The sequence below is a fragment of the Arvicola amphibius genome, chromosome 5 (genome assembly GCF_903992535.2).
Source record: "Arvicola amphibius chromosome 5, mArvAmp1.2, whole genome shotgun sequence".
NCBI classification, from domain to species: Eukaryota; Metazoa; Chordata; class Mammalia; order Rodentia; family Cricetidae; genus Arvicola; species Arvicola amphibius.
This window is the reverse complement of record NC_052051.1, coordinates 3,553,751-3,566,085: the sequence shown is the minus strand read 5'-3', so window position 1 is coordinate 3,566,085 and position 12,335 is coordinate 3,553,751. Positions and strand designations below refer to the sequence as shown.

General features: G+C 35.3%; 1 protein-coding gene across 1 annotated transcript in view; it reads right to left on the bottom strand.

Moving 5' to 3' along the window:
* The window catches only part of Sycp2 (synaptonemal complex protein 2), a 62,501-nt gene that overhangs the window by 14,418 nt on the left and 35,748 nt on the right, over positions 1–12,335 (bottom strand). Inside the window, exons 25-30 of the mRNA XM_038331063.1 lie at positions 11,966–12,002; positions 10,524–10,588; positions 10,385–10,442; positions 9,116–9,168; positions 8,672–8,729; positions 4,618–4,780 (exon numbers count right to left, since the gene is read on the bottom strand). Of these exons, the coding sequence (XP_038186991.1) occupies positions 4,618–4,780; positions 8,672–8,729; positions 9,116–9,168; positions 10,385–10,442; positions 10,524–10,588; positions 11,966–12,002 (434 nt within the window). The remainder of the gene's footprint in view (positions 1–4,617; positions 4,781–8,671; positions 8,730–9,115; positions 9,169–10,384; positions 10,443–10,523; positions 10,589–11,965; positions 12,003–12,335) is intronic.

Here is a 12,335-nt window from a genome sequence, read left to right as displayed (position 1 = left end):
ACAGCATGTTACAAACTGCTTAATGGCTCAAGATAGACCCAAGGCATACTTGGAACTGGGACCATGTGCGCGGCTCAGAGGCAGTAAACGGCCTTCCTCCACCATGCTGGACTGTTTGAAGCAAGCAGGCAGGGCCATATATACCCTAGCAATGCCGCAGCTCAGATTTTTAAGAAGTGCTTCTGGTCAGATATATAATAAAGACAAATTCAGATAAAAAAGACCTCTAAATGATACACAGTATGTTTAAAAAGGTATGTAGGTTTGGGAGAGATAAAAAAAGGAGTATAGAGAGTCATAAAAAGTAAAGAGACAGTATAATAAACATTAAAAAGTAGTACAGTAAAAATAAATGAGTCATGCAAAATTGGACTATACATAGAGAGTCTGGATTGTGTAATTATTGTGTTTACTTTGAATTTTTTGACTGTGAAGGAGCTAAGTAACCAATATACATACTTTAAAAGTATCTTGTCTTCAAAATTTGGGTCTAAGGATTTGTTGCTTTGGAAAAGAGGTTCTTCTTTTGTTTCCACAGAGGATAAGAACCTATGAAATTTTTCCAGACTAATGTGGTTTGATGCACCAAGAACCCCTGAAAGGTCGCTGTGAACATCCTCAAAAATTACTTCACTCAACAAAAAGCAGGAAACAGTTTGGAGAGAACTACGTCCATAGTCCCAAATATTGTCTATAAACATCTGTTTATATTTATTGGGGATATGCTATAGAGATTTGCATTGGCATGGATCTTGGTTTATTGATACAGATTTAAGGTTAATTTTATTATAGGTATATTTCTGCTCTTGATTAAGGTATTGTGTTTGTGCAGCTCATAAAATGTAATGTATAATTAAGAAATATAGATTAATAGATAATCATCCATAATAGTCAAGCTTCTAGTCATGTTAGGTTTTCTAGATATATAAAATCTTTCAAAGACTACAGAATATGGCATTTAAAATGTTTAAGAACTTAGGACTTTTCATGACAATAAGACACATCTGCTCCTGGAAGCACCAATTACTTTAAGAGGATAATGGGCATCAAAGAGACTTGTTATGGAGTTTGTTCGCAATTTGGACAGGAGACTGCTCTTGCCTGAACTGCTTGATGAATTGAACATGTAGGACCCATTTAAAAATGACTGCTAAAGTTGCCTAAAGAAGGTGAGACATTCTTTGGGGTTCCAGCTTCATGAAAGAGACTTCCAGACATTCTACAAGACACAGAAGAAGTGACTGACAAACTGCCATTACAGAACTGTCTTTGAAGTTTCCTGCTTCATGGAAAAGCCCACTGGATACTATGGGCCTGTAGGCTAAAGATGGGTGCCCCAATGGTACAGAAGAACTTTAGGTGACTGTCCAGGCAGTGAGATGTCTCTGTCAACTCTATACAGTTTCTTACAATGCACTTCCTATTTCTTAGGTAATATTATATCCTTCTGGAATCTTTGATGGAACTGAAGAACAGATAGCTATAGTTTTCCTTAGTTACAATAAAAGATAAAGTAGATATAAATAACTGTAATTATTGCTTCATGCCTGTTATTAGTAATTTTACAATGTTAAAGCTAAAACTTTCCTTAAATAGAAAAGGGGAGGCGATGTTGGATTGCCCTCTGCATGCTGTGATTACCATGAATAAAGAAACTGCCTTGGCCTGCCGATAGGGCAGAACTTAGATGTAGGCAGGAAAAACAAAGCTGAATGCTGGGAGAAAGAAGGGCGGAGTCAGAGAATTAATGGAGTTGCTGCTGGAGACAGATGCTGAAACTCTGCTGGTAAGCCACTGCCATATGGTGATGCATAGATTAATGGAGATGGGTTAAATTAAGATATAAGAGTTAGCCAAAAAGAATCTAGATCTAGTGGGCCAAGCAGTGTTTTAAATAATATAGTTTCTGTGTAATTATTTTGGGGATAAACTGCTGGTCAGCCAGGAAAGAAGTGGCCTTCCTTACAACATCACTCTCAATACTATTAAACACATTTAATAATTCTTCCCTTACATATGACTTGAAGCCTCTATGATACAGTGACCCTTAATTTCAGCTTTTCTACTAAAGAATGTGGTCTTCAGGACTGCTGGGCTACTTTGGGAGCATTCCCTTTCCCTATACTTTGTAGTTGACAGACTATACTACATTGTGATGGGAAATACTTATTTAGACTTATCCAAAAACTTAAATGTTGTAATTGATAATTTCTTATCCAGTGTTTGTTATGGTGTGAACTGCTTGCCCCCAGTTTATATTATCCAACTTTTAAAATATATTACCCATCCATGAATCTACTTTCAATTCTAAGAGCCTCAGAGTAATGCTGAATCTACATGTTCTCTTTTACTGTCCTCAAAATTCCTATGATAATCCCTAAAATCTCACTCTCACTCACTGTTTTTTTTTTTTAAAAAAAAAAAAAACACTTCGGGTATGTGTTCTTATTAGACACTGAGTTTTGTAACATACAATGTCCTGTGTGACAACCTATAATTCACTTTACTTTGTCTAACATCACTTTCCTATAACTTCAGCCACATTACTAATAGCTTTAGGCCCAGTTGCTTCTTTCATTTCAAGCATAATGTCTGACATCTTTTTATATTTCTTTGGGAGCTAAAAAGTGAAACTAGTGAAGCAAATCTTATTACAAGAAGAGTCCTATAATGCATGTTAACTTACCATCTAATTATTTCAACAAAATAGTTGCCATAAAATTTAATTTTGTATTTTTATTGATTGCAGAATTTTAGACCACTATCACTACATTGAGATTCATAATCTTCATGTTTAAAATACACATCTTTCATGGTAGCCTCTAAGAAAGTATTTGTACTCTCCATTTCTCCTTCGTTTCTTCTAAACCCATTGCTTCAATGTCCAAACTTCGATGAAATCTAGACTCATCTTCACTATTTTGTGATAAATATATTCTTACTACCACAATTCTGCAGTACCTGACTATACTATACTGTTTCATACTTGTCTTACATATAATTCTGCTTCTTCATGCATCTAGTTGGACTCCCACCTTATTGCAACACTCACCTAATATTTATAAACACACACCAAAATTCACATCTATTTTAACTTCTTTCTCATTTTTATCTTGACACAAAAGCTGATTGCCCTGAAATACACATAAGTTTAATTGACAAGTCCAGAGGTATTTTGTCTTTCTTTAAAAGTGGGATAAAGTCTGCTAACAAAATCCCTGTCATGAAGGATCAGTCATGAAAAACAGTAATTTTCTTTAGTTAAAAATGCATGCAAAATTCTTATATTGAGAAATTATCATAAAGGGAACCAAATAGCCACATTCAAGAAAATACTTCACGTATGACTCTAATAAGGTAACCTCTACCAGAAGACACTTTCCTTTCTATACACTTATTCTTGCATCTAAATGAATTCCTAAAAATGTATTGTACGGAGAGCCTACTTGTTCTTCCCGGCCACCAAGCTATCTTAGCCCCAAAAGAATTACACAGAAATTATATTAATTAAAACACTGTTTGGCCCATTAGCTCTAGCTTCTTATTGGCTAACTCATATATTAATTTAACCCATTTCTATTAATCTGTATATCACCACATGGCAGTGGCTTACCAGCAAGGGTTGGGCATGTCTGACTCTGGTGGCTTCATGGCATCTCTTTCCTGACTCTTCTTCCCAGCATTCCACTTAGTCTTCCCTGCCTACCTAAATTCTACCCATCAGGTTAAGGCAGTTTCTTTATTCATTAAACAGTGAAAGCAACACATAGACAGAAGGACCTCCCACACCAGTGTATGTGTTGGATAAGGCAGAGAAATGAAGATACAGATACACACAGAGCATAAATAGCAGTAATTAGATGTGTCAGGGACCAATTTTTGATTCTGTTTAAGAATATTGTTCATGAACATTTAGTAACTGTCAGCTATATAACTGAGTAATAGTGATCCATGAATAAAATAAGCAATGATAATATGTAATAAATCAAGAATTACGGTAAGTCACATTTGTGTGTATGTAGAATCTTATTTAAATGAAAATATAAGAGGCTTGGGAGATATCTATTGGTAAAGTGATTTTTCACTTAATGATAAAGACTGAGTTTGGATCTCCAACAACCAATGTAAAAGGCAGGTAAGGCAGTTTACAATTATAATCACAGCACAGGCAAACCAAACACAGGAAGATCAATGCATCTTGCTGGCCTGTCAGTCATTTTGGCTGAACTGTCTGCCAAGCTTCAAGCTGAGAGACTGTCTCAAAACATAAGGTAGAGAGCAATCAAAGAAGACAGCTAGCATCAACCTCTGGCAGTTCTTCCTATGCCTTTCTGCCATCCTACCTTCTTTCTCTTTTGCCCATCCATACAAATATAACCATATTAGCAAAACAATGAAACAATTCGTATGTGTTTTGTCTTACTTATAAGGGCCTGTTAATAAAAGTACAAATGATAAAAAAGGAATAAACAAGCAAGAATCTTTAAGAAACTTATGATTATCAAGTTACGAATATCAATAGACTTAGCATTATCAAGTTATCATGCATTTCAATAGAGTATTTTATATAGCTGAATATTATTATTTACAATATTTCTCTAAAAATTAATTTCTTACTTGATTTTCTACTATTGTATTTCTTCGCATTTTTATTTCTACTGTAATCCATTAGTCTTTTTGATTTTGGTTCTCTTAGCCAGCTAATGTCAGTCTTGCTGTCTTCACACCCACATTCTGTTTCAGTGTCACTAAAGAGTGTTTTCTCATGACTTGCTGGCATCTAGAGAGAAAACCAACAAACATGTCTTAGTACATGTCAAACAGTAACATAATGCCCAACTTTCCAAACAATAAACTAAATGTTGGTGGCTTTGCCAATTTTTCTGTTGCTTGCTTTTTTAGCACTGGTAAGGGTTCAAACTCAGGACCTTTTATATGACCAGGTAAAAGTTCGATCACTTGGTACATACTTGGATATATTTTTTCATTCCTTTTACATTCCAAGCACAATTCTCCTTCCCACCCCCCCTCTCCTCCTGCTGCCCTTGCCTATCACCCCCCCAAAACAACCCCCATCCATTCCTCCTAAAGGTCTCCTATGGGAAGTCAAGAAAGCCTGGCACATTAAATTGAGGCAGGGCCAAGCCCCTCTCCCCTACCTCAAGGTTGAACATGACATCCCACCATAGGGAATGGATTCAACAAGCTAGCTCATGTACCAGGAATAGATCCTGGTTCCACTGACAGGGACCTTTCACAGATAGACCAAGCTATACAACTGTCTCCTTCATACAGAGGGCCTAGGTTCTGTTCCATCTGGCTCTACAGCTGTCAGTCTAAAGTTCATGAGTTCCCACGAGGAGTTTGGTTCAGTAGTCTCTGTAGATTTTTTCCTGTCATGATCTTGATCTCCCTAGGACATATAATCCCCTCCTCCCTCTCTTTGGATTTTAAGAGAATGGGGTACAGATCTAAACAGAATTCCCAACAGAAGAATCTCAAATGGCTGAAAGACATTTAAGGAACTGTTCAACATCCTTAATCATCAGGGAAATACAAATCAAAATGATTCTGAGATACCATCTTCCACCTGTCAGAATGGCTAGGATCAAAAAGATACCAAGAACAGCTTATGCTGGAAAGATTGTAGAGTAAGGGGAACACTCCTCCACTGCTGGTGGGACTGCAAGCTTGCACAGCCACTTTAGAAATCAGTACAGCACTTATCAGAAAACTGGGACTCAATCTGCCTCAAGACCCAGTGATACTACTCTTGGGCACATACCCAAAGGATGCTTAAATCATACCACAAGGACACCTGCTCAACTATGTTCATAGCAGCATTATTTGTAAGAGTCCGAATCCAGAAACAACCTGAATGCCCCTTAACTGAAGAATGGATAAAGAAATGTGGTACATTTACACAATGGAGAATTACTCAGCAGTAAAAAGAATGATATCATAAAGTATGCAGGCAAACGGATGGAAGTAGAAAAAAAAAAAAACATCCCGAGTGAATTAACCTAGACTCAAAGATAAACACAGCATGTATTCACTCATAAATGGATACTAGATGTAAAGCAAAGAATAACCAGACCATAATCCTTGAACTTTTTAAAGTATTCCATGATTTGTCAATAAATGCAATTTTATTTCTCATACTGTCCTTGATTAGTCAGAGAAATGATGCAGTGAACAAAATACTGAATTAATTAAAGTCTTTATTTCCACCATTCTTTCACACAAAGACATAGCTCAGTATGACACAGCAGTCTTAGTTTTCACCATCTCTAAGTCATTTTCTAGTGGGGTATATATTTAGTAACATAAATGACCTTTTCTACTTTACGCTCATACTAAACTGCATGAGAAATATTATCATAAGAAAAAACTTAAAACTCTCAGAAAGCCTCCACACAGAATTGTCATAAGATTGTCTATGTCATCCTTCTCAATCATGGTTTTCAAAATGCTGTTTCCCAGGTCTTAAGACTTGAAGGTACAGATCAGGCCATTTTTTCCAAAATAGTTTAGAACATTTTTGTAACTATTAAATAACTTAAAATTTTCTCATTTCATCCCCTGCTAAGGGAGCACGAGTGATACATCCTTAATAATCTATATTCTGCATTAAGTGAACTATAAACATCAGTTTGTAAAAAGGTTTAAGACTAGCCGGGCGGTGGTGGCGCACGCCTTTAATCCCAGCACTCGGGAGGCAGAGGCAGGCGGATCTCTGTGAGTTCGAGGCCAGCCTGGTCTACAAGAGCTAGTTCTAGGACAGGCTCTAAAAAAGCTGCAGAGAAACCCTGTCTCGAAAAACCAAAAAAAGAAAAAAAAAAGGTTGAAGACTGAATGATCTTTTGGAAAATCATCAAGGCATCGCTACTCTCTTAGTAATTCCATTTTATCTGTTTTTCTTTGTATCTTTTTTGTTTTTATGCAAATTACATGTCACGTTTCTTTGGGCCAGCATGTCTACCTTCAGGTTCCTCTTCTATTCTGTCCCTTTAGGTGTATCCACACTAGTTTGGTCAGATTGTCAACAAGCGAAGACAAATTTGAAAGATTACACTCTTTCACTGTATTTGTCAATGGGCTCAATATTCTTGGCAGTTGACTTTGAAAGCATAAAGTTGTTAATATCAGATGAAGACTTAGAAGAAAAAAGTCTGACTTTATTTTGTGTAGTTTGGCTTTTTCCACTAAGTAGGTTGTGAAGGTGGAGTAAAGAGGGTTTGGAGACAGACTTTATTTACACTTGGACTTGTTCAATCTTAACAGCTATGACCAGAGGTTTCCTGCTCCAGATTCCTTAAACCTTTCAGTGTTACTTTAATGGTCACCATCCTCTGTGCTCTGGAAGAAATTCTCAAACATATATAGCTAAAGATAAGTTATGATTTGTTCCTCACTCATCTTCATGATTTGAAGGTGAAAAATCTTTATAGCCTCAAATTCATACTCTGTTATTTCCTACAGTTTATTGGGTATGCTTTTTCCTCCTATAGATTCCTTGGGATTTTTCTTGAATGGAATAATTTTTATGATAACCTGAATGTATCATACTATTCTACTCTATTTTTCAGTATCATTTCCCCTCACGCGTACACCCATCCAATTGTTAACCTCTCATATAATTACCTCCACTAGTGTTTCCAATACTAGAATCAAAGCCATCTGAAGAGCTAACAATTCGTATCATGGTTTTATGTCCATGAAAATTTCAGATTGTTTCTCAAAATTCAATGACACTTTTTTGACAGTGGAGTAAGAAAGTTAGGTTGTCTCACTCCACAACAAGCCCTAATTCCAACTACAGCAGGGCATAGCTAGTCTTTAAACCTTCTATTTCAGTTTTAGGTTTTTATTTTATATCCATCAAAATAATATACAATAAAGATCCTTAATCCATAACAATTTGACAGAGCTACCCATATTAATGTTTGGAAGTTGTTTTATTTATATATATATATATATATATATATATATATATATATATATATATATATATCTCCAGAATTAGCCATGTTCCTTGGATTGAAGGGCAAATCTTTCTTCATTATTCCATGTATGTGTAATACTGTACTTACCTACTTCAGATGAAATATTCAAGCTATGAGCCAAACACAGTAACAAAATTTCACTCCGAACGTGAATTATTTTGCCTGAATACATGTAAGTACAACCAGAATTACAGATGGTTGTAAGCTCCTTTTATAGGTGCTAGGAATGGAACGTGGGTCCTCTGGAAGAATAGCCAGGACATTTCTCAATCTCTGAGCCATCCCTCCAGCCTTTGAGTATTATTTTTTAAACACCAACATGTACCTTATTTTCTATTTCAACCACCTCCAGCATTAAAATATTATTAAAAGAAATACTCTTTTAAAGATGTGTTTTTATGTATGTGATGTCTGTATACCTATGTGTGTGTTAAGCCACATGTGGCAGGTGTCTGCAGAGGCCAGAAGAGGGTGTCAGACCCTATGGAAATGGAGGTACAGAGGGTTTGTGAACTGTCCAATGTGGAAGCTGGGAACCACACTCAGGTCCTCTGAAGAGTACCAAGCACTCTTAATCACTGAGCTGAACTTCCTCTCTAGCCCAAGAAATACTGGTTTATATTTATATTATGATATATTGGCATATATCACATGTTATAACTTACTGTTTTATTTTTTGTTTTGAAAGGAGAGTCATGTTCATCATGATTCCTTACATCTAGCCTGGAGAGAAACAAAAATATGCATTAATTTAAAAACTGTATCAACTGTTTTCTTTAGACGGAGCTCACTGGGAAATTACTTCTAAGTTTTCAAATTTAACTCTTTCACTACTAGCTGTGTAATTATGCCAGATTATCCTTTCTGACCCAATTTTTAAAAATAAGTTTGAATAAACATATTTTTCAATTCTATGATCAAAGTAATAATATTCAAATTACTGATTTTTAGAAGTGCTGGAGTAATAATCACAGCTAGAGTAATCATGACTGTAGAATTTTAATCCACTCCTTTCATATGTCAAAAACTCAGATTAGGGGAGATTTTTATTTAAAGACAGTAAATGTCAATGTGACCTACTGATTTATAGTCTTAAAGAAACGTACAACTTTACTGAATTCTCCATACTGGCTTCTCTAGCTGTAGCTTGAAATTCTTGGATCTTTATGGAAATAAACAGGAAGAAGAAAGAAAAATACTATGTTAAAATAAGGGAAATGTAAAGAAAAATGAACATATCAAAATCTAGTTTCTCCAACTTCAGAGAACAAGAATTGTTATTAAAATCGACTTTCCATAGTATTGATTAAAGCTAAACCAAATACATAAAAGTAGACTGATAGTAAAAGAAATGAGAATGTATTATCACAGTGAGGACCAGTGCTTTTCTGTGACAATACATTACGGTAAAAATCTCTTACAGTCTAAAACTAGAATGTTTGCTAGACCTCACTGTTACAATTAATACACACTGATGTCCTTAGGACTGTTAACCTACAGCCTACTTAATCTGTTTTTATTTCAACCAGCCTTTAAGAGAATAATGTAATAACCAACCTTATTGCCTTAGATTTCCCATGTAACCAACTTCTCTAACCTAAGTAAGGTATAGTTGTAATCTTAACTTATGTACCTTGCCATGACCCTAACCCAGAATAACGCATGAATACTCTAACAAACATTTGGTGAAGACAGCAAAAATACAGTTTGAAAGCAATATCATAAAATAAATATCCACCACAAACACTGAACATAACATCCTGTTAATGTTTTTGGGGTCAGTTGAATTCAGTAACTGAACCCCTTGTCAAACTCTTACAGATTCTGCAAAATATCCCTCATTCCTTCCCCATATGAAGCTTTCTGTGCTGTTCAATATATGCAGACAAAAGCCTTGTGTTAGGGACACAGACACAGAGAGACAAAGACGAACAAATTCACAAGGCAACCTTCAGGCAGGCAAGGATTCAGACTCATACAACAGACAGAGGGAGAAGGAATACATAGGGAGAACAAAGCCAAGAACTCAAATTGAGGTTTGTTCTTATTTAAGCAACAAGGAACGCTTTGGTTTCTTTTGTTAATGGAACACCACACTATTGGTGACTTAGGGTTTCTTATTAACATTCAAACAGATCAGAGTTTTCTTTAAAGAACAAGTCTAAAGCAGTATAATGCCTCAGTTATTCATTTGTTTTGTTTTTAAATCAGGGGGAATACTACCTAGATATACCTATGATTGCTATGCCAATAAACCATTTAATATTTTAAACATTGTAAAGTATCTCTATCTCAAGACGGCATCTCAAATATAACTGCATATAGCTGCAAAGTGACTACAGAAGAACTAAGTACTAAGTCCGTGATTTCTAGCTTACGCCAAGTTTTATGACAGGTTCATCAGTGCCATTCAAGCTGAAATTATATACATCATTCCTGGGAAAAACAAAAGACGACTGTTAGCATCACTACATAAAGAAATTCAGTTTCTTCAAATAAACACTTAAGAAAACTTACATCGGACATTTGGAAGTAACATTAACAAAAGTCGTCTTCAGTTTTCTGTAACTTTTTCTCTGAACCTTTTCAAAAATACAAAAGTTCACATAAAAGCATTTACATATGAGATTACTAACTGCATCAGACAGGTCACAAGCGTAAAAGTTTTAAATTGTGACATTTCCTAGTTGTGCTCTCAGTAATATAAATCTAGCATTTGTAACATTTTTCTCAATAAAAATGAGAAATTTTTATTCAGTTGACTCAAGAAAACCACTGTCTTCCAAAGAATTTTTGTTTCTTTATTGATTTTTATTGAGCTCTACATTTTTCTCTGCTCCCTTCTCTGCCTCTCCCCTCCCTTCTCCCTTCAGCCTTCTCCCACTGTCCCCATGTTCCCAATTTACTCAGGAGATCTTGTCTTTTTCTACTTCCCATGTAGATTAGATCTACGTACGTCTCTCTTAGGGTCCTCATTGTTGTCTAGGTTCTCTGGGATTGTGATTTGTAGGCTTGTTTTCTTTGCTTTATGTTTAAAAACCACTTATGAGTGAGTACATGTGATAATTGTCTTAATGGATAAGGAAAATGTGGGACATTTACACAATGGAGAATTCTTTTTAGAAGAAACTAGCAAGCCACTTTATGTCTCCACTTAGCAGAGACTGAAGCAGGTTTCTGAACAAGAACAGAACATGTATATTTTGGAAAGTAAACAAGCTAGTATTTAAATGTAATGAAGGGATTTGCACAAACATCCTATCAGGCAGAAAAAATTACACCAGAGTAGCATAACAATAAGAACCAGAGATCAGATCCTTGATATTTGACAAATTAAGTAAACATGTAAACAACAAAAACTAAAACAAGAGATCTGTATTTTAAGCCTGTGTAAACAGTAAATATTTTGACAAAAATCAAGATTTTAGTATTTGTAAGGACAGATAGAATCAGCTAGGAAGACAGAACCACATCCACAGACAAGAGGCTGTGATACACTGAATGGAGACTAAACCATGGACCCAAAGGTGAATGTACTAGATCCATATTTGAAACTGTTTTCATGGTTTAGGGGATGCACCTAGTGTCTCAGGAATGGTAGGCAAGTGCTAGCCACCACTGAGGTGATAATCTTAGTTGCCAACTTTTGAGACAAGGTCTCAGGAAAAGTCACCTAGGCAGGTCCTGTACTTGCAATCCCCCTGTCTTAGCTTTTTGGGTAACTGAAATTACAGGAGTGTACCATGTGGCCCAGCTTAAAAAGAACATTTTCTTTGAAAAACAAAGATCTAAGTAACTTGTGACTAAATTTATCAGTGTTGTATGCTGGTGTTACAATCCATTTATCAGTATTCTGTAAGTTTAAATTTAATACCATTTTTATTAATATTTTAGTGCTTACAATCAAATATTAAGTATGACTTAATATTTAGAGTTTGATTAAGTTAAGTAGCACATACCTTATTGAACTGTAGGTCAGCTTTCTTTGAAAAATCACTATTAAAAAGATACAGTATTTAAGGAGCACTTAACAGCAAACTATTCTTCATAAATACTATCATATATACTAAAAACATATTTAGATCACTAAATTAACTATGCCAAAAAATGGCTACCAACACAAACCTAAAATGAAATCTCTAAGTCTGATAGTTTTACAATATCACAGTAAATTGTAACTATTACAGTAAAATCTAAGTTGTATCAATAATATAAAAGGAAATGCTAAACACTGTAAAAGGTATAGTTATGCAGCAAAACACTTTATTTTTGTATAGGATTAGAGTGAATTGAAATGTGAATGAACAATCTCACAGCTTATAAATTGGT